Source organism: Rhododendron vialii, chromosome 1a (assembly GCF_030253575.1).
Source record: "Rhododendron vialii isolate Sample 1 chromosome 1a, ASM3025357v1".
In the NCBI taxonomy this organism is placed as follows: domain Eukaryota; kingdom Viridiplantae; phylum Streptophyta; class Magnoliopsida; order Ericales; family Ericaceae; genus Rhododendron; species Rhododendron vialii.
In genome coordinates this window covers 38,522,771-38,546,229 of record NC_080557.1, presented here as the reverse complement: position 1 = coordinate 38,546,229, position 23,459 = coordinate 38,522,771, and the positions used below count along the sequence as shown (strand labels likewise).

At 37.3% G+C, this 23,459-nt stretch overlaps 2 protein-coding genes across 3 annotated transcripts; both read right to left on the bottom strand.

The window, feature by feature from the left end:
• Positions 1-7,667: 7,667 nt before the first annotated feature.
• LOC131308043 (outer envelope protein 61-like) lies at positions 7,668-15,985 on the bottom strand. 2 transcript variants are annotated; one of them, XM_058334890.1, is made up of 11 exons: positions 15,744-15,985; positions 13,894-14,124; positions 12,868-12,924; positions 12,578-12,706; positions 12,285-12,362; positions 12,098-12,168; positions 11,313-11,377; positions 11,021-11,234; positions 9,194-9,779; positions 8,599-8,742; positions 7,668-8,081 (listed from the first exon to the last, which is right to left on the bottom strand). In XM_058334890.1, exons 1-11 carry the CDS (start codon positions 15,825-15,827, stop codon positions 7,935-7,937), a joined length of 1,806 nt encoding a protein of 601 aa, XP_058190873.1. In that variant the 5' UTR covers positions 15,828-15,985; the 3' UTR covers positions 7,668-7,934. The 2 variants fall into 2 exon arrangements, with proteins under 2 accessions (XP_058190873.1, XP_058190928.1); XM_058334945.1 differs by having other exon boundaries at positions 11,328-11,377; positions 15,744-15,984.
• Positions 15,986-18,461: 2,476 nt separating this feature from the next.
• Positions 18,462-22,563, bottom strand: LOC131307959 (histidine biosynthesis bifunctional protein hisIE, chloroplastic-like). The gene is made up of 5 exons (XM_058334768.1): positions 21,915-22,563; positions 19,618-19,863; positions 19,443-19,538; positions 19,188-19,339; positions 18,462-18,967 (listed from the first exon to the last, which is right to left on the bottom strand). Exons 1-5 carry the CDS (start codon positions 22,086-22,088, stop codon positions 18,769-18,771), a joined length of 867 nt encoding a protein of 288 aa, XP_058190751.1. The 5' UTR covers positions 22,089-22,563; the 3' UTR covers positions 18,462-18,768.
• Between the last annotated feature and the right edge of the window lie 896 nt (positions 22,564-23,459).

The following is a 23,459-nucleotide window of genomic DNA, read 5'->3' as shown; positions in this document are numbered from 1 at the left end:
CCTAAAAGTTAAACAGAACTCAATCTAAATATTAGGTGAAAATAGAGGCGGCCAGGCCACATATATATGGCCATATATAAAAATTGCGTTTGTAGGCCACTTCGCTTAATTTAGGAAATTTGTTTTTATTCAAAAAAAAATCGCGTTTGTTAATTTTGAGCCTAATTTTTGTGGTTTTCCAAGATTAATCGAAAGTAAAAAATTATGACTTTTACCAAAATATTTTTTGAAATATCAAAGACAAAGCCGGCTTTTTGAGTTTTTTGGGATTTTTTTGGCTTTATCTTGAATATTATTTCAAAATATTTGAGTAAAAATCATGATTTTTTACTTTTTTGATTCCTCTCATTGAAACAAATCAATAATTCACAATTTTTTTTCGCAAACTAACAAATGCTAAAATAATAATAATTAATTAAGAACTAAAACAAAAAAAATTAAAAAATCTCTTAGCGGAGCGCCACCTTAGGCCCCGTTCAGTTGCTAGGAAAGTACATGAAAGGATGGAAAAATCAACTTACCTATGATTTTTGTAGTGTTCAGTTGGCAGGAAAGTAGTGGGAAACATGTTTTTAAATTTTCCTGCAGGAATTACTTTCTTGCAAAAGTGATCCTGCAAAAAACACAGGATTTTGCGTCGCGGGAAAAGAAAAATGAGTGAACACTCACAAAATTTTCCCGAAAGTTTTTTTTGCCTGACAAATGAACAACTAAACCTTAATTATTCTTGCAAAATTCTTTTGTCAAATGAACACTCACAGGAAAATAATTTTTTTTTCTTTTACTTCACCTCACTTCACTTTTTCTGGGAACCAATTTTCCACGCAACTTTCTCGACAACTGAACGGAGCCTAAGTATTAGGTGAAAGAGTAAGTTTGTCCACACAGACAAATAGTGCACAGATTGTGCACAAATTCTGTTGTGTGGCCCACCAAGAGTCCCACACAAATGATTCAAGTTGTTCATTAAATGTGAATCATTTTTTTAAGGGTTTTCATAAAACATTAGCTCAATCCGATACTTAGAGCATCCGCAATGTAATAATCAAAAGTAAATAATAAGAACTTGCCATGTCAACTTTTGATTATTCATTTAGAGGGTTGCTAAAGTTAGCAATATGAATTTCCACATTGTTACTTTTGATTATTCAAATGCCTAAATTTGATTATTGGTTAGGAAGTTGCTAATTTTGATTATTACAATTTGAGCACTTTTTTAAACACACGTTGCTAACTTTAACAATCTTTTGATTTTGATTATTACATTGTAGATGCTCTTAGAGGTACTTGATTTAATCATCTAACTTTTCATGATTTGAAAATCTGAATGAAAAGTTAGATGATTAGATCGAGTACTTATAGTTATCGGATTGAGCTAATTTTTTGCGGAAACCCTTGAAAAAATATTTTACATTTAATGAACGACTCAGATTATTTTTACGAGACCCGAAATGGACCACATAACAAAATCTTTGCAAAATATCTGCACTATTATCTGTGTGCTTGGGTGAAAATAGAGTCGACCAGGCCATATATGGGATATGGCCTACAATGAAATGTGCGAACCCACGATATATACTTGAGAGTTTCTTTCGTGTGAAATTCAAAGAAGAGGCATTAAAGTGGTGAGGTGACATTTGAAAATCCAAATTTTGTTCCAATGTGGCTATGCTATGGACCACCTTCCACCGTTACATCACACGGTGTATTTTTTACTCAAAAATGCTACTACAAACACAATAACTCCCACACAACAACTCACACAACCGCTGACGCTATGATGACGTCAGCTCAAAACGACGTCGTTTTGATAATTTAAAAAAAAATAAAAAAAGAAAGTCGCGGAACAGTGCTTTCCCTTTCCATTCCCTTTCCCCTTCCCCTTTCTCCCTTCTCACGATCAAAATACAGACCAGAGAAAAGAAGAATACAGACCAGAGAAGAAGAGACGGGCTCCGACCACCACCACCACCAGCGACCATCACCCAACCCCAGTGCTCCCCCATAGCCGGCAACTGCCACCACCACCGGCTTCTGGGCACCCGACGCTGTTGCTTCCACCACGAGGTCTGTCTCTCTCTCCCTCCCTTTCTCTTTGTCCTTGTTTCAGATAGGATATGACAATACCTTCATCAATTTCCTTTCCAGGTTTTCAAAGCCCTAATTTTCGAGCAACCCTAATATCAGAGCAAAGGATTTTTTTGAAAAATTGCGGCAAACTGATTTGTATTAAAATCAAAGAAGTCTCAGGAAGAAACACAAAATGGGGAAGATTAGTAGGAAAAAATGAGTGATTTATAACTTCGAGATTTTTACCTCTTCAAGTTTCATTCGATTCGATTTTGTTGGAGAAAGTGTAACAACGGTCTTGAGAGAGAGAACACCTTCGTGGTGGAGGTAACCAGAGGCCGGTGGTGCTGTTGGTCGCCGGCGATGGGGTTCGGGTTGTGTTGGTCGCTACTGCTGGTGGTGGGAGCCCCTCTTTCACACCTCTTATCTGTATTCTGATCGTGAAAAGGGGAAGAGCGACTGATCTGTTCCGCGACCTTTTTTTTTTTTTTTAAATTATCAAAACGACGTCGTTTTGAGTTGACGTTGGCGGTTGTGTGAGTTGTTGTGTGGGAGTTGTTGTGTTTGTAGCATTTTCCTTTTTTACTAGAGTTTTTACTCAACATTCTTTGGGGATATTCCCGATAGTGAAAAATTTATAGACTTTTATTTGTGGTTGAGAAGTTAGATATTTTCAGTAGTAAATAAGTTATTGAGAAATATCAAATTGTTTTTGATAGTGAATAAGTTGTTGATGGATTTGTGAGTTAGAGTTACTGTAGGAAAAATAATTTTTGTTGACAACTTTTTTGTTAGTGAAAACAAGATGATAAAATGCTGAAACTTTTTTGTTATTAGGAACGAGATGGTAAAATGTGTTAAGTTTGTAGTGTTTTTTTTGTTAGTGGAAAACCCCCCCTTATTATACATATTCACATAAAGTGCATGAACTTTGAGGTACCGACTGGAAGGAGACCGATCAATTGTGAAAAATTTCACCTCTCGGATAAATGTAAGTTCTTGATCCAATTGTCCAATGTTTCATTCAGGTTATTGTGTTCCGCTAAGAGTTTTTAAAAAAATAAATACTTATTTGTAATTTTCAAACTTGGTCAAGATGAGTTTTGAATTTTTAAAAAATTATGGGGTAGTGTCAGTTTCTTTGATCGTTTATATGGAGTTTGAAATTATGCCAATTCGACGTCCGTATCTAACCCAAAAACGGACTCCGCCGTTTAAAAAAAAAAAATTTATGAAAGTTAATGGAAGTTGATTTGTATTTGACTGCCTGACAGCCGTGTTGAATTCTTTTTGGTTTTTTACAAATTAAGCAGCTTATTTCACATTTTCAAACTAAAAAATAATGTAAATGAAAAATAATTTTTCATTTTTTTTTTGCATCGTGTAAAAGATCTCATCGAGATCTTTCAAACAAGATCCATATTGCATATTTTTAGATTTCAATAAGTCCATAATTTTTGAATTTAAAATTATTTTTTTAAAAAATAAAGATTTTTTTTTTTTGCATTCTAGAACAGGGCCTAAGTCAACAAAAATACTTAAGCACGATACTTATGACGCAATTTGAGTTTAACTTTGATAACTAAAGCACGATAAACGTGTATTTCAAACTCCATATAAACGATCAAACAAACTGACAATACCCCCATAATTTTTTAAAAAATCATTTTGACCAAGAAACTATTACTTACAAGTTACAACATAATGATCAGTTTTGTCAATGACCATTTCTTTTAGTAGTAGTACTTCGTTAAAATTCTTATGGGTTGAATAAAACATCTATCGGACATCTACCTCTTTTATTGAATTGCTAAGATTGTCATGCGTTCTATTTTGGGACCGGTTGTTTGATTTAAACTATTAATTGTCCAATAGGTAAATCGTGTAAAAATTCAAATTGAGTAATTATCAGTACCTATGGGATCAAAACAAATTTGTTTTGCAAAAAAAAACAAGCTGGATAGAATGCTTTTGAAAATGAATCACCTAAATCAGCCGCTCGACGAGAAAAAAAATAAAAATAAATCACCCTCTCGATGAGAAAAAAAATTAAATAAATCACCAATACTGTCTAGTGTTTACCGACAGTGCATGAGAAAAATAAATTTAGAAGTAATAATGTACTATCCAAGTATTGACAAATACTGACCGGTATCGGCTGGTGAAAAAATCTTCGCAGTGACATATTTACGTGCCTTTTTAACACAATATTATACCCAAACCCCGTTGTTAAAAAAAGCTTTATTATTTGGGTATTTCTTTTTGGCATCCCTTTTTTTTTAGCGGCTTCAGTAGGACAGGAAATGAAACCCGCCGTCGCCTGGGACATACACATGCAACACAGAGTGCAAGCAGAATCCAATACTTGTAGTGCCTTACTTTTCTAAAAGCAAGAAGCACCGCATTCTTCTTATTATACGAAGAATACAAGCTGCTTGCTTCTTTCTATAGATCCGTTCATTCGCTTCTGTATGTGTTTTCTTGTTTTCTTTCTTGGGTGCAATTTTTGTTTGTTTAAAAACATTTCATGCAACATATTCTAGGGTTTGACGGATTCTCTTCAAAAATCACCATATGGCCCTCTTCTTTTTAGCATGATTTGACATCTCCAAATTTGACACCAATAAACCTTTATCTCCAAACATTAATGTCAAATTAAATGCACTTTGTACAAACACCTATTTTTTAATTTTCAAAAGGCCAAAAATAAATTTGGCACGATGAGTCAAATTTGAAGCAAACGATGTGCAGCCAAATTCACGTTAGATTTGACACTTCGTTTGGCATCACGGATGGATCAATGAAGAATGCCAAAAGCTACCGTTTCTACTTGACGTAGGATTTGAAACTATGAATTGGAGATGCACTAATAATAGGCTCTCTATTTCAACCTTGTAGGGAAAATGTGTACTCAAACACACTATTTACAAATCCAACTGGCTCTTTAAGAGCATCTCCAACCCATCTATATTTCTTCAAAATAGAAAATGAATGTGACATATTGAGGGAATATTTTATAATTTATGCCCTCTTTTATTCGCTTTTTGCACTTTTTGGAAGAATTTTGGAGAAACCTATTGTTCTTTAAAGATTTTGGTCTCCAAAATGGGGTATAGTCATTTAGACTACACTATAGAGATTTCATAAGCCTACAAGTTCACCTATTAGTTTTGAAAGCCCACAAGTCCACCAACCTAAATCCAAGGGTACCCTATGAAAGTGTTTAAATCACTAAAACACTATAATAGGAAAGTGCACCATAAAACCCTATAAAAATGTCTAAATCCTAGGGTACTCTATCCTATAATAGGAAAGTACACCCCAAAAACCCTATGAAAGTGCGCCTATTATTTCTATTTTTATTACAATGTTGGAGATAAAGTTTCCCATTTATAACTTCAAAAAAAAGAAATAAAAGAAATGGTCATTGACAAAACTTATTGTGTTGTAACTTGTAAGTAATAGTTTCTTGGTCAAGATGAATTTTGAATTTTTTAAAAATTATGGGGTATTGTCAGTTTGTTTGATCGTTTTTATGGATGTTTGAAATACAAGTTTATCGTGCTTTATTTATCAAAGATAAACTCAAATTGCTTTAGTTATCGTGCTTTAGTGTCATAAGCGCCGTGCTTAAATACTTTTGTTGACTTAATTTGTTAAAAAAACCAAGAAGAATTCAACACGGCTATCATCCAGTCAAATACAAATCAACTTCCATTAACTTTCTTCTTTTTTTTAATTACTGGTGGAGTCCCTTTTTGGGTTTAGAGATACGGACATCAAATTGGTACAGTATAATTTTTTATTTTTTATTTTGATCGGCCATCGAATTGTTATATTTCAAGAGAACCACAAATTTAGTGGCAGTGCTTAGTTAAAATTTTTACGGGTTGAATAAAACATCTATCGGACATCTACCTCTTTTATTGAATGTACGTTGTTATTAATCTCATCACTGTTAGTTTATGAGCTTGGAACAAGAGTATGTGATAATGCCAAGATTGTTGTGCGACCCACTTTGAGACTAGTTGTTTGATTTAAACTATTCATTTTCTTTAATTGTCTAATAGGTAAATCGTGTAAAAACTCAAATTGAGTAATTATCAGTAGCTATGGGATCAAAACAAATTTGTTTTGCAAAAAAACCAAGCTAGATAGAATGTTTTCGAAAATGAATCACCTAAATCACCTGCTTGACGAGAAAAAAATTTAATGAAAACACCTGCTCGACGAGAAGAAAAATTAAAACGAAAATGATATTGGTCGTCGGTACCGAAATCGTAGGGATGGCCGCGCTAGGCCATCTCCGGCCACCGGACTGCCGATCCGAGCCGTCCAAAAATTCTAAAAAAAAAAACCGAGGGGGCCCTCGCGGGAATCAACGACATTCGAAGTATGTAGGGTGCTTGATTATACATATATACACGAAAAAGGGGGTGCTCGGATCAAGCACTCTACACACTTCGGATGCCGTTAATTCCTGCGCAAAGCCTTCTCGTTTTTTTTTTTTAGAATTTTTGGACAGCTCAGATTGGCCGTCCGGTAGCCAGAGACGGCCCGGCGCGGCCATCCCTACTATTTCGGTACCGACCCCGTCGGTACCAATAGTGCTACTCAAATTAAATGGCCCAGATTAAATAATCCGGCTTAGAGAAGACCCGATATTAATTGCACAATACGCCCTTAATTAAACCCAAGTACACAGCAGACCCCTATTGTCCAGTTGAGCCTACCAGAAATAAAAGTTATTTAAGGATTTTTATATGATTATTATTGCACGGATTTTGAAATGTTAAGCCAATCATTGAGCATTCTTTAATTAGGCCGGCACAATGCAAACCTAAATTCAACAAATCTACGGGAAGCGGGGCTACTATGAGCAAAATACAATAGTGTATAATCTTACCGTCTAAAAGTATTTTTAACGGTCCAAATTTTAAAAGAACTATTCCGAAAAAGAGTTCAACTCAACTCTAAAAGAGTTTTTTTTTTTTTTAAAATCCAAACCATAAAATGCCAAGACGGACAATAAAATAAGGCACAGATGCGCTGTGCGCAAATAGCGCACAGCAGCCCCCTTCCAAATCTACGTAAATGAAAATTCAGACTATTTTTTTTTCCCATTTGAAGAGATAGTTTAGGCAAATGGTATATCTCTCATTTAAAATGATTGTTTCACTGTAAGTGGACTAACTAGGAGGATATGCTTCAGGATCCAAGGGTGCTGTAGTGCACCCCATGTAGTGCACAAGGTAGCACACAGCCGTCGATTTCATCAATCAACAGTTTACATTAAAAATCAATTATGACCAATAATAAATGATTCTTACTGGTCATAATTAAAAATCACATCTCAACCATTCATTTTCAATATCGATCGCCCATGCGCACCATACAGGGTGCCTTGCAGGGCCTTGCGTCATAGATCCCCACTAACCAATGAAATAATTAATAATATTACGAACGTGATGCATGATTGGAAGCGTTTCATAACTTAGAGCTACGACTTTAATTTTTAAGGATTAAGGTGGTTTCATATCAATCTATTTGTATTATCTACCTGGTACTGAAGTAGTCTATGTGACGCCTAGATTATGTACGTGTATAATTGATTTTTTAAAAGATATTGAAAATTTAGAAATTACTTTACATCACCTTCTAAATAGGGTTGCAAACGAGTTGATTGAGCTTTAGAAAGTTCAGGTTCGTTCTTTATTTTTTGCAACTCAAGCTTGAGCTAGAACGAGCTTTGCCTAGGTTCGATTCGAACTCGAACTTGTTTCAAACATTTATCGTAGTACATCTTTCTCAGCCGGAGGTTGAACTTGATTCAAGCGCCCAAGGGTTCGCTCACTGCTCCCGCTCTAGCTTCCAATGTAGCCTAGCCAGTGAAGGAGGATTGCTAGAAGGATCATAAGCACTGCCAAAACCATGCCAGGTTTCCCCAGAAGACAATCTTTCGTCTTCCTCACATAATCCAATCCTCTCTGAATCCTATCTGCCCATCGCATCTGCAACACCATTTATTTTGAAGACGAACAAAGAAAAGATCATAGTCTGATTACATAGATCTAAACAGAAACTGGAAGCAAGAAGTCATCAAGCAAATATTCATCCCTCGCAGATGCGGTCATCAAGCGTTGGATTCCAAATTACCTCAAGACCAAGTACATCCATTGTAACAGAAACATTTTATTTACTATGAAGAAAGTGGGAAGAAGAGCTCTTCTTAAGGGCTGGAATAGGCATTGTGCAGCTTTGGTTGATATGTGAATTCCAACAACTATTCAGTATAGGACAATCAAACTTCAAAAAGTTGTATAGAAATGGATGTACAAACCCATTTAAAGTAAAGGGAGGAAGCCTATTCTAAATCCATCAACTTTAGAAATGGGCGAGAAAATGAGTAATCAATGATCTAATTTTCTGTTCATCAGAAAGTTGAGAAGATAATATTAACCACTATGAACAACTGAACTAGTCACAAGTCTCCAAGTCACATGAAGCATAATTAGGGCAAGAACGTACCATTTCATCCAGGTCACCTGGTGACAAGGACGACATGGCTTGTCGAGCATTTTGTACATCCTCCTGAGAAAGCTTTGATCGAAATTGTTCGGTCATGTTTTCCACTATTTCTGGGGTCAGGTTTCCAAGCATTGAAGTGTACATCTGGCAATTGGAAGCATTTAAAGATTCAAGGACAGGTATAGATAAAGATCCATTCACCACATGTTAAGCGAAAAATGAAGCACAATTCCATCTTTTTTTGCACAATTCCATCTTTTTTTATAAGGGTTAAATATTGTAACCGAAGCTAGAGTCATTACTAAAATATGGCCCATCACTGAAAGTTAGAAGCAGTGGGATGATGGATAGAAAGTCACAATGACTGATGGAATCATCACTAGAAATAACCATATATTAGTTAAATCATGTGATTTCTTTTTCTTTTTCTTTTCCTTCTCAATACCTAATTAGGTTTCTTGAGTGACTTAATTTGTCCTACAAGTGACACAAACATGATGTTCTCTGAGAAACTTATTTCAGCTTGGTTAATGTGGATAAGAAAAACAGAATGATAACAGGAACACAAGCTTGTCCAAACAAGTAGTTAATATACCTGCCGCCGCATGGCTGGATCATTCATTTGGTTTCTCATTTGTTCTTCAAATTCAGCAACTGGGTTAGCGGAGCTTGATTGAGGGGTAATTCTTGAATTTGAAAACCCATGAGCAGAACTACTTTCACCAGCATTATCTCTCTTATCAGCATACTTTTCTGAAGTTTCAGCAGGTTTTGATTCATTGTCTGAACCAAATCCGCTAGGATCTGATGCCGCTGTCATCGACTCTGAATCATTCCTCAATGAAAATGTTGCCATTTGAAACATTTTCTGAAGCTCTTCTGCTGGCATGTTACTCATCATCTCACTCGCCATTTTAAGCATGTCAGGGGTTACATCAGGGGGAATAGGCCCCAGTCTGAAACTGTTGGAATCAGAGTCTGACCAATCTCTGTTCAGATATGAGTTCTCCCCGTGGAATGAGGAAGCCAATTGGAGCATTCTTTGAAGTTCTTCAGGAGAAATATTGCCTATCACATTTGAGGCAGTCTTAATCATATCAGGTGATACCCCATCAGCCTTTCGACCGCTCATAGCAGCTAGAGTTTCAGGATCAGTATCAGACATGAAGCTTTGGAAGAATCTATGGCCACAAACAATAGTTTGGCAATTAGGCTTGACAAAAGTACTTTATGGCGCAACAACCGTCGAACAAAATGAAAAGACAAAGTGGAAATAAAAAGACGAGCAGGGAAAGTGGAGAACAGGTACCAAAGACAAACTAAAAAACAGAATAGGAAAGCTACTTACAATTTTGACATCATCACAAAAAAAAAAAGCACTTACAAATTGCAGGCTCCATGGTGCAACCACGATCTTCAAATTATTTACCCAAAAAAAACACCATGATCTTCTAATTCCATATTAGGCAACGGTCTAAAAAGACTTTTTCTTTCACTATTCACATGTCAGAAACAAAATACTTCTCCTTCCATCCCATTGTGAGTGTCCATCTTTCCAATTTGGGATGTCTAACATACATGCCTCATTTGAAAATTCAGCATACAACTTTTCGATTTCCCAAATATATTTCCATAAGGCTGTAGATACTTCTAAAAGTGGGGGCAATGTTGGAATCCAAAACCGTTACATTTAAATTTGAGCAAATGCACATCCCCTTCAAAAGTTGGAACTCCCAACAAAAACTAACATTGTAGTCAGGGAGTAGGATTTCAAAAAATAATAATTTGTTTGCAGAATTCATAAAATTTGCGGTAACATAATACACTCTCAGACTCAGGTTATCCTATGTGTATCAAAACCCTCTCATTGACGTAATACTATATCACTACAGTAACAAATATTTCACTACGACTTTCAAATTTCATCGTCCCATAACACTTCAATGATTTAAGAACCTTAAGTGGAATACGAAGGATCGAATTCTCAACAGCTGGATGAAGGGCTCAGAATGTGACATATGCACACTGATGCCAAGTTTCTTAAACAGTTTCCGAGTACGCAGTTGGAACAAAACCCAATCCATGCTATAAAGGTGAAGGATATTCATAACCACTCAACACTTCTTCAAAGAGGACATTGAAACCCTATCTTCCTACCTTCTGCTCATGCTTATGCATGCATCTTAAGAAAACCATAGATGTTATAATTGGAGACTCAAAATTAGTAATAAAAAGACAAAAAAAGAAGTGGAATAAAAGCAGTAACCTAACAAACTCAGGCAACTTTTGGATGACATCTCGATGTAGCAGAAGAAAGGACAAGGTACCAGAAAAGGTGGCACGAGAAATGAAATATAACAGCATGGTAAAAGGATTTACTACTTGAACTTTTGAAGAATTCTAGCATTGATTGCAAACGAACCTGAGAGCTTCCGGATCATCCTTCATAACCTGGACATACTGTGAATTTGTTATTGAAGGGGGCTCAGTGCTGATGTCGGGCTGATCGTTAGAGCTGCAACTGTTTTCTTGTGGTTGTGAGTCTTGTGACATGGAACATTCTCCAGTTGATCTTTCATAATTATCTGATGATAATGCATGCTCTTCTTCAGTTATTTCTTCAATAGCCAATTCTCCTGAGAGAAAAAAAAGAGAGTAAAAGACTAGGATAGCTGGAGGTTTCACAATTATGCTGTTCTGGGAAAAGATTCAACGTAAATTCAACATACTTCTTGATGTACTACCTCCCCCTTCTCTCTCAAATCTTTCCTTGGCATCCCTGTATAATTTGAAGGCATTAACACAACATGCCAAATGAAAAACCTAGTCTCGTACTTGATATAAGAGTCAGAATTATGACAGTGGCCCGAGCCTAAACAAGGGAAGGCGAGTCTTGTAGAGATATAACACAAACAAGGCACTTTGAAGTATAAAATAAAAAATAAGTGGGTGTGATCCGTCTGGATATCCTTAATGTTAACACACTAATCCGATCAGAGAACTTTAGAACAGAAAAATAGCAAAAAATGCTTAATCCACTATGAAAACTAGGATAAATAATAGGTGATAGACTCACAAGCTGAATACTCCACTTTTAACCGATGAATACAGACCTTCACTGCTTCAAAAGCAACAAAAGAAAGCAATGGGAAAACAGTCCACAAAGGATCATCCAAGTAATTTATTGAAGCAGTAATACGCTGGCTCAAACGAAAGAGACCCCAACATACGTGCCACATATCTATGACAGGGCACGACAGAGTAAGAACTTCCCCAAGCAGTTGGGCCAGTGGCAAGTTGAGCTGTATAAGCACCTCAGGATGCAGGTCACAGGTTCAAATGGGAATACCCTGGCCTACGCCCGGTAATTACCCAGTATGTGTGGGGCCGAGGGATGCATGAATCCAGGGGATTAGTTGGGAGTCAGGACAAAGCCTCAGATGCCGTCGTTACAGAAAAATTAGAAATTCCGCAGAGGCACCAAATACAATTTCCCTACCTCAAGACATCGGCAATAGTTTCATCATCAGGGGAAACTTTATGTGCTCTACTGAAGTCCGAGACCGCAGCCTAGTGTATTCCATCAATTCATAAGATACCGCAACATGCAGATAATTGCAGAACAGCAGAAAGAAGCAGAACTATGAAACCACTCCAAACAGTCACACTGGTGCATGGATACTCACTTCTGATAACCCTAGTTCTTTATAAGCTTGACCCCTCCGGTAAAGAGCTTTGACATTGTTTGCATCATGTGCCAAGACCTGTAATCATTGAGACACGTAGCTGATTCGTTTCTCAAGAGATAGAAAACAATTGCACTGATAATCAACAAAAGAATTTAACTATGTGTGGTTTCACACTGGAAACCCTGCCCAAATTTTTTTTTATATAAAAAAACAATTAAGTTGAGACATCAAGATCTGACAAAGTAGATCACACTCGTAATGGCACCAGAACTCAAATAGACTGCCAATACCTCAGTTCCTTCTTTTATGCACTCCTCATACTGCCTTGTTTTCAAATAACATGACATCATGTTACGCGAGCATGCCAACAAAATGGTTCTGCCTTCGGAGGATGGAGCATCTTTCAGGTTCTTCTTTGCCTAAAGATGTTTACAAACCAAATAACATAATAATAGAGGAACTAAAACTTAATGGTTGTAGAACTCTAAGATGTAAACTAAGAAATGAGTTTTCTTGTATTTTTTCCGCACAAACTGACAACTGAAATATATAATGGAAACAGCACAAATGCTGCACTTACAAGCAAGTATTTCTGCAAGGCATCATTGTACATGCCCTGGTTGTGAAGCTCATTCCCCTGCCATAATGAGAAAGGACGTATAAAGACATGGTACATGTCAATACACCTAGCAAACAGACTTATTTACAATAGTACACCAATACCTAGGTCTAGATGATCATATGATAACTCAAGTGAAACTTAATTAGAGAAGGCACCAAAGAAAGATATGAGGCGGATGGTTTGGGATGAGCACTTGTTGCTTTGGCGCAAAAAGTCAACATCAAAAGTAACATCTATTAGCGCATTCCAATTGAATCCTCTTTTTTACATTCTCTTATTTATCTGTACTCAGTGTCTGAACATTTTTAACATGTGCATCTGTTTTCAATTGTTGTGAGTAATGTCCCAAACTCAACCTGTTTGAAGCTCATAAACCTGTTCACAAACCATCAACTCAAACTCAACCCTTTTATCCCTGTGTACTTCGTGCTTACTCTGTTTTCTTTAAATCCTTATATGAATACAGCTCAAATTACTGGATTTATAGCTGCCGTTTTTCTAATCTTAGAATCTTTTCCCCATTTAGTGTTCAGTTCTGAGCTCTGACCACAAATATATGAGCTCGTATTAATCCACATCTTATCGTAGCTTTTGAACTTCGATTTCATTAAACCACTACCTACCATCAAGGGGCTCTAACAAGTTTCTAACTCTGCTGTTTTGTATTTCCGAGGCTTACAAGAATTAAAAGTAGAAAAGAAAAACTCAAGAAACAAGTATGCAAGCTTGAATACCTAGAAGACGAGTGCAGTAGACATTGGTCAACTAATTCACACACATTAAAAATCATTAACTTCCAAAGCCATAGCAAAATAGGCATGGAGAAAAAACAAGTAAATAAAGTACGACAATATCACCACCCTATGACGGTATCAATTGCATATAGCAGTTTGTAGTATGATTAGATCATTGTAAAGGTGCATTAGAGAACGTGCTTTAAAAATATATATCATGTGGGCGATACTTTAGATGGTGATAGCATACCTGCTTCTTCAGCATCTGAGCTGCATTAATTTCATAAGTGCTTTGTGCATGAACATGTGCACGCATTGCAGCTATCTCTTCTGGGGTGGAATTAGCCATCTTCTCACCAATTTCAGTCATTTGCTCCGGGTGAGCATACTTCAGCTGCTCAGCAGCACTCCTTAAGTCTTCAGGCCTCGTGTTTTTCATGCTTTCAGAAGCCATTCTCATCAACTCAGGATTAGACATAATCTGAAATCTCAGCAGTGCAACAAGACCATCAGAAACAAAGTTTCTATTTAGATAGAATGCACAAGGATCAAAACATGGCCGAATCAACATAATGCTAAAATAAAACTTGGCATATATATTCCATGCTTAATTGATGCATGGAGGCTAATTGAGAACACAAGTTTGACAAAGTTTCAAGGTTCAATTCCCATAACCACTTACCCAATATTTTCCTCCGGAAGATTTAAAACGAATTATCGAGGTTTAGTCACTCTGTAAAGTATGGGCCATAAGAACTAACAAACTAAAAGAACCTAAAGTTGTTGCTTGCTGGGTAGAACCCACAGTTATCAACTTCCTAAGATTGGATCACAGAAATGGTGACTATTAATATTTAAACGAATATAACATTTTACTGCAATATTTAGGTTCCCCAACTCTCTAGGATTTCCACTACTGGTGACCATATCACTTTTTCATACCATTGCATCTTGTAGATGAAGAACACCGTCCCAAGATGTTCTCTTTCAACTTATTCTACACCTACCTTTTGATGAATGGTATCCTTCTTAATTCTACAATTTAATTACACATTCATCTGCACATCCTGATCTCAGCTACATTATGTCTCTACCGTAAAGTGTAAGTAGCCCAAACACCATCTCCAACATCATCCTTCTAATTTTGCCAATACCTGTTAAATCAAACTATAGATTACAGTCTCCCACCTCTCCATCATTATTAATAATCAAGCCATAATGAAACTATTCGATTTGGGGTATCTCTTATCTAATTTTTTGAACAGCAGGTATCTCTTATTCTTAATCTTCTCCCAAACATCCACTTATATTGTAACTAAGGTCACTTCTACAAATTCAGTTCAGTCATACTTATTTCGCACCCTTGGCACTTCTCTATATCCTACATATACATTTGAAAACCAGGCATAACTCAATTGATTCGACGTTGTTGTAGCAAGTGTGAAATGAAGCTCAATTACTCCTCCAAACATATTGATCGTATGTCTAAGACTCTGAAAAACATAATACCTCTATTCTTACAATATGTGTTATTAAATATATTTCCAGACACCAACCTTCTCAACTAGACATTTTCAGGCCTCCATACAGATATCATCCGGTCCTAAAGCCATACCTAGTGAAATAAAGTTTCTGGAACCTAATCATAAGGGAAAAGTGCATTGATATATGTGGAATGTGTATAGATATCCAAAAAAGTGAATTGATATCTGTGAGAAAAGTATATTGAAACTCTAACTTTTTTGGCATTAAGTGTGGATTCTACTGCCAGAGGTTTGAGGTTAGCCAAACCGAATCCTAAATAAGGATCCTGGCATCTTAGGAAACTACAAAATTAAAGATAAATGGAACGCCAATGGAAAACAAGGGTATAATACCTGAGTTGCTTCGAATGCAGCCATATCAAATTATGCACAAAAACAACCCAAATAACGCGCCAAAGCAACCCATCTTTAACCAAGTTATGAGCTAAAACCACCAAATAACAGAGCATACACTTGACATAACTACTACGTTCAATTGCCCATGGATTCTCCCAACAGTTAATATTTCCAAGCGTAATTGAAATCGAAATTATCACAAAGAAGACCAGTCGGAAACCTGTTGCTGAATCCTGGCCAAATCATCGGGCGACATGCGACTCATCTGCTCTTGAGCGAGTTTGATCAACTCAGGATTCATCATGCCGCTAGAAAATTAACAGACACTTTCAAACAGAAGACTTAGTTCTGCCGATCGTTTAGGGTTTATATAATCGAGGAATCAGAAAGTTTCTCGAGTTTGAGAGAGAGAGAGAGAGAGAGAGAGGGTTTATTGCATGGGGCAACGGATACAGATGGATATATACGTACACCGCACGTGCAATGTTTCGCAATATTTCTAATGCCAGACAAATTTTCACTTTTAAACCTTTGTAAAATGTATTTTGCACCGCTCCCAGGATTAATCTGGGCGGTGGATGGGTTTGCTCCCCAAACAATTGATTTGGGTTCGTTTCTTAGAGTTAGGCCACAAATAAGTAATTTCTTGCAAATTCTCTAATTTCGGGATGGATGATCTGTCTTTGACCAGACATGAAATGGAATAAGTTTAGGACGTAAGCTGGCCGGAACCCTGACTTGTCGGAAAAAAACTATTTTTCCACATTATATCCAAACAGTTTTAGAGCTTCTTGTTGTAATCCAACTTTATACCCTTAAAGATTACTAATCGGAAATATTAGTAGAAATAGAATTATCTGCAATTTTTATTTTTGCCTTGAATTCCCATATAAAGAACACGAGGAGCATACAACCCAACGCTTCGGCGGAACACACCATAGGTATTTATTTTTTAGATGCATAAGGCCCAGTTCTGCGAAGGTTCTTGTTTTTTAAATACTTATTTTTCGTTTTACGAGAGGTCGTTCTCTCACAATACATCATCTTTAATTAAAAAAATAAACATGTATAATTAAATAAGATCTTATTTCCCTTGGCACAACGTGGCCTACGTATGGAAAAAAAAAAAAAAAAGTTTATTAAGTGAAAGGGAGAGTCCAAAAATCATTTTTCTTTCACAATTATCAACTAAAAAAAGAGTCCAAAAATCATTTTTCTTTCACAATTATCACCTAAGTAGGCAACTTCTTTGCCATCTAAAAAATGGGACTACACGGTTCAGTTTCTCTCTTACGGACTCTGTGTGAGATGGTTTGAGCCGTTCATATTTCAAAGCTCGCCGCCAAGTGAAACATGCACAAATTCAAATTGAGAAAAGCAGTCTGCCAACTTTCGTAAAAAAAAAAGACATATAGTCCCGTTACGTATCTAGTAAATGAGTGGAGATAGAGCACATCGTTTGCATATATATGAAGGTGGCGGGTATGCCATTTACCCCTGAGCTGAGAACAAGCAAAACTCCGGCCATCTTGAAATTTATTCGTCAACTAATTCACCGACCAGACAAATGCGGCCACATGCAAAAACATCCGCAGATCCACCCCAAATTCCAACTACGATTCTGCAACAAAAATTAAACCTGTACCAGTTTTGACACAAAGGGCAGGGCCCAGGGGCAGAGCCATGTCGGAGGTTACCTCCGATAGGGCTGGTACTTGGATCCGTTTCTTGCAAAAGTACAACAAGCCACACATTCAGTCTCAAGCTACTAACACAATATGTAAAGATTTGGATCATACTAAAGAAATCTCCACGACTCGAGAAGCTCCGTGCTAAATGCTTAATATCTATTCCCGAAATCCAGAGAGATTGGAGAGTTTCAGACCAGTAGTGACGAGTATATTTGGCTCAAAGAAACTCGTGCTACATCAAATCTTGATCCTTATCATCTGCTACAATCTTGAACCATATTATTTGTGAAAGAAGTCATGGCAATCTTAAGTCACCACAAAATTGGCAATGCTGTTAAGCATAAAAAGTACTTATAGTGGGCAACCATAGCAATGTCGGAGAGAGAGCAGCAGCAGCCAGCCCACACTTTCTTCTCGAGTTTTGGCAGGAGTAGTTATTTCAAAAGAAGCTTTCCTTCCCCACCCCTCTTTCAATGTTACGAGATCTCGTCGTTTATCCTTTTATGCCGAGCAAACAAACCACCACATCATACTCCATCAGAAAACCCCTTAAGAGAGAGTCTGTTGTTTCGGCCTTAACATTATTAGACCAATGGGTCAGAGAGACAAGTCGATTGCACAAGTTGGTATGGAGCCTTGGAGCAGCGCACTGATGGCAGGTGTGGAGGCAAGGGGCCTTGAAGGAACATAACCTTCAAATATCCGATCCTTGCCATTCCACGGAAAGACAGAAGGAGTTGGAGCTATGTGTGGTCGGGCGCAGGCAAGAAGTAGTTTTATGTCCAGTGCATTGCGAACCCACAGAAATCTTTTTATAGAGGACCATGCTTGGCACAATGTGGTTCTCATAACATAGGTCAATTGGGCAACTGCGTTGCAACCAAGCTGCCACTCCAAACCCATCAATCAAATGGTATTACTAGAGGCTAGCCCACGTCGGGCTTGTTTACCCTAGCAACAACAGGATTTATGTACTACAGTGGATGTACACCTTCTATCATCCATGTACCGGTTGGTGCCCTTAGGCCTCAAACAAAACAAAACCAACTCTCTAAGAAAAAAAGTAACAAAACATGAACAAATCCTACTTTGGAAACAACTTATACAGGTGCAAGAACAACATAGAATACACATAAACAGCTGACAAGATAAAATCTAGAATCCACATAAACCATATAAGAAAATTTGAGTATCAAGAGTGCAAAAAAAATTCCACCTTAATACAGTTTTCCAACAATGCAAAAGGGTTTAAGGCCACGTACCAAAATGATGAGGCTCCAAGCCACTTGAAATTAAGTGAAGGTGATTTTAAGTATACAAATCACTACAACATTATTTTTAATGCATCACTACAAGAGTAGGATTGAACGTTAGCATAGAGTCATAGACTAAGGATAACACAAGTAAATTGAGATGTTACTAAATTGCTGTCAATAAGCAGGATTACGAACACAATATAGCCAGTTTGATTTGAAATTACCATGATTGGCTTAAAAGTGCAAAATCTGGTGGCCCAATGAACGATTCAACTTGTGATAAGTTCAATGCTTAAAATTATGGTTTGCGACTTTCCTTCTCCTCAACTCCTGATTGTGAAAATCTTTGTCTAAGGACTTGCAAAACCTCTTCTGCTTTAACACCTCTGAGCCCCAACAGAACCATGGCATGATAAAGCACATCTGCCATTTCTGAGGCCGTCCTTGACTTGTCCTCCTTTTCCTCCAGTGTTCGGCACAACTCATCCGCCTCCTCCCTGTGAAGAATATTTCAGACTTGTAATCATATAAAGTTGAATCTCACCCAGAAGACAGAACTCATAAAAGCTACTAAAGAATTTTACAAGATGACTTTTATTAGTACCATATTTGCTCTAATAACTGTCTTCTTTCTAGAAAAAATGTACGGCTTCTGACAAAAAAAAAAAACTGGAGTAGGGAAAAACTGATTTAAATGTCATATATCAGTCATGATACCGGATTTTTGAGCACAGCAACTTGTCGTCAGTCAAAAGTCGTTTTGTCCACGATGGTTTCCCTATTTGTGGTTCTGCTAGTTCTGCTTTCCGTTGGGAGATTGTAGATTCCAACGAGTACAAAGTTGTTAAAGCCATCTTGCTTTCCCCGACCTACTATACCCAATGGAAATCAAAATTTAATCAGAAAATATAGAACCCATCAATTACTTGAAATTACGAAATCCGGGTAAAAGAAAGTAAAACAAAAGAAAACCTGTGAATTTTTCAAGAAATCAAAAGCTGATGTGTAATAGCAAGTTTCTGCTCCGGTGTGGCAAGTAGGGCCATCAGGCGTCCCAAGGTATATTATCTGACAATAAGTTCCAAATGAGACGAAATAATATAAATACAGGTGATAATAAGTTTTACTGGAAGTGATCAGAACTTACAGAGTCACGGTCGCAATCAAGGAAGACATCATGAATATTAATGAAATTCATAGAACTCTCCCCCTTTGTCCATAATTGTGACCGTGACCTGCTGTAGAATGTAGCTTTCCGAGAAGATATGGTTGTTGCTAGTGCATCCCTGTTCACAAAGCCTTGCATTAAGATGGCTCCTGTGTCAACATTTTGGGCTATTGCAACTGCCAAACCTTTGTCATCCCACTTCACATTGTCTAACAACATACCAACCTAGAATTGAATTTGTTAGATATTTCATCCATTTAAAAAAAGAAAAGTCGAGTCATCTGACAAGGGAAAAAAAACAAAGGAGAACGAAAGCAACAACGATTGGTCATAAACTCTCAAATATGATGCCAAGAAGACTTCGTGATAAGCCTTTCTTGGTGAAGTCGGGTGGTGATATGATCAAACAGCAATAATTGAAACAACCAAAAACTGGCCAACAAACATCATATAAGCTTCTCGATTAGGCATTAAACAGAAGATATAGGTGCAAAATATAGACAAACCTTCCAATTACTTCACGACTTTCAACAAAATGCAGAAAAGGTTAATGATCACGTAAGGGTACTACTAGAATGGAAACAAGCAACCGAAACCCTAGAGAATGAATTTCTAGGCTCCAATTCATAACCACCCTTCTCCCAAAAAGAAAGACAAATGCTAAATGGACCATCTGTATGCTATGGTGTCAGGACACAGAAAGATGGGCCAAATTGAAACCCTAAATTCATTACCCAGCTCAAATGCATCCAGACAAAGTAATGACTTTGTCCTCTCATGCCAAAAGCGAATGACATACCATTTTCTAAACTCGTGTTTGTATTCGGAACGATTTTATGCAAGATAAATTTCAAAGTCATACATCTCGTAGAATCCGTTAAATTCATTGTATATGATGACAGGATCATGCCATCTAGCAATGTAAGTATTTGGGTTTATCCACGATACACCATTGTATTACCAGCAACTGCATCTTCCAATGCATATTAACTCAAGCTACGCAGTAGATCAGATATTCCTCAACTTGTATCAATCACACAGTATGTATAGGTCCGATATCTCAAGTGCATCCCTTAACAATTCTATAGCTTCAAATGTTTCCGACTATCATACAATCAACATCTTATTCTCAACATACCTGTAACTTTAACATCCACTTCGGATTGTGAGAAAGGGTGTGATTAGTAAAGCAATCCCTTTCTCACCAAAACCTCACCATTTCGACGACAAAGGAAAATGAGGCAATCAAAAAATATCTTCTTCTTCTTTTTTTTGCATTTCTCACCAAATCACTCAAATCTGGTGTGGTGAGAATATCTACTCTTTCTGTTCTTTTTTTTACCAAATCACTCAATCCAAAGGGGCTAGAATCCAGCAGCAAATTACTCAATGCATATAACCCAATGGGTTGGCCTAGTGGTCAAGGCCCAGAACTTAGGGGTTTGCTCCCTCCTAATGTCTCAAGTTCGAAACCTCTCAGGTGCTATCAACTCCTTCGGGACGAATCCATATGGAGCATTTGCTCTGGCTCCAAGTGAGGCCCCGGCTAGTGGACGGTGGGTTTATGATCCCCAGGATTAGTTGAGATGCGCGTAAGCTGACCTGGACACATGACTATCAAAAAATTACGGATGGCAACGGGTACGTATGGGTCGGGGGACCCTATTCCACCTTCGATCCCCAATGTGAGAACTCTTCCCCATCCCCACCTCCATACCCAAAAGGGACAGTGGACAATCCACCATACCCGTCTCCGAAGGAAGATCGGGTATATTCGGGTAACACGTATCCAAACTACTTCAACAAGAAAGAATGATAGGATTTGAAAAAAAAAAAAAAAAACAATTCATGTGTGCTACAAGAACATAAAAGTACTACTTAAATTTAAAAAAGAATAGAAGGTCGCAAAAAAAAAAAAAAAAAACCATTCACAAACAAATACCATCCATGAATATTTTTTTCACCTCTAAGTATATACACACATTACATATGTGTACAATCTACATCCACTGATACACATATGTTATCGGAAATGGGGCGGATACGGGTATTCGGAGATGGGTATCACACAATCATACCCGCCCCATATTCGAGCGGGGATTTTTTAAGTTCCACCATATCCGCTACTAGTGGATAAAAATTTGGGTAATATCCACCTCCAAATAGGCGGGGCGGGTACCCATCGGATTTGTAGAGAGTTGCCAAATAATTACTGAATGCATAACAGAAAGCTTATAAAGAAAAAGAGATGGTAGCAAAAATTAAGAATCGAGTACCTCAGGTGATGCAAGGGGAAGATCTTTATGCAATTTCGGAGTACAAGCAGAGACGATGCAAGGTGTGTTCTTTTCGAGGATTCGAGTCCGGTACACCCTCCCGGAGGAGAAAGAATGGCCTCCCGGATAAACTTTGAGAGATTGGAGGGAGGGGGAATGCATGAAAGAAGCCATTATGCAAATTCGTAACAAATACAATCCTAAATCTTCTCCAAAGTGGTCGCAGCCCAAATCTGATTCACCGGAGGGTGATGATGACCGTGAGCGGCGGCGGCGGCGACGACGACGGTGGGGTGGGGGGGGGTTCAACGCTAAGCCCCCTCTACTCGGTTTCTGTCTCTGTCCTTCAGCTTGGAGAGACAGTCAAAAAGGGTTTGACACAGTGAGGCAGAATCTATTTTCATAAAAACAAATTCACTTTGATCGTCTCTGATTATGTATCAATCGGCATTCGATTCAAATGATCTTTGACATTCTTTATCTTCTTGACAAGCTCTAAAACTAAAACAATTTCGATCATAGGGAAAAATCGAAACCAGATCACAATTTTGACGAATTCCCGTTGCAGTTCCGGATAAACACGGGGGACATCGTTTTCTCCTAAACCACCTTTCTCTCTCCGTCTCCCTCTAGCCGAACGGGGTTGATACTGTGTGGCCAAGTTTATTTTTGCAAAAACAAATTCGCTTTTATCGTGTCCGATTATATGTCAATCAGAACTTGATTCAAATAATATTTTCACAAGATTTATCTTCTTAATAATCTATGCAACATGAACAGTTGTGATCATAAATATAAACCGTAACGAGCTCGCAATTTGACAAAATCACATTTTCAATAGACCTCGCAGGTTTAAGATGCAAATTATTATTTAGTACGAGCGACGTCGTTTTTGGGAAACTTCCGGTCAACGCCGTTTTGACAAAGCTCACGTCTGTCGTGTGTCATGTGCCTTGGTGCCTTCTATATTTGTTTTGGATTTTGACTTAATCGGAGCGCAAGAAGGCTCCATTCTTCCCGACTCTAGTATATTTCTGGTATTTTATTTTTTATTTTTTATTTTTACTTTTTGGCAGACTTTTTGTTTAGCTCATGGTCATAATTTTAGAATTAATCATTCGTCTCAACGAGATAAATTTAAAAATATAAAAATGAAAATTGATATTGAAAAAAATCAAAGATGTCACTTCAGACAAAAAAGACTTGGATATTTTTTGGTCTTCTGGAATTTTTTTTGATTTCGATCATAATTTTTTACTTTCTAAACTTCTCTCGTTGAGACGGGTAATTTAATCCAAAAAAATAAGACACAAATATAATAACAATTCAAAAAATATGAACAAAACACACAAAAACAAAAAGGGCAAAAAAGAAAAAGAAAAAAGGAAGAATGGGAAATTGAAAAGATGTGCTCTCCAAGTTGTAAGTTAGTGTGTCAACCCATTTTGTTTCTATATAAATCTGCTTTCACCACATATTAATCAATATCCGATTAAGTGGGTTTTTTTGCGTGACGAAGTTTGTTATGTGAATGAATCTGATCAT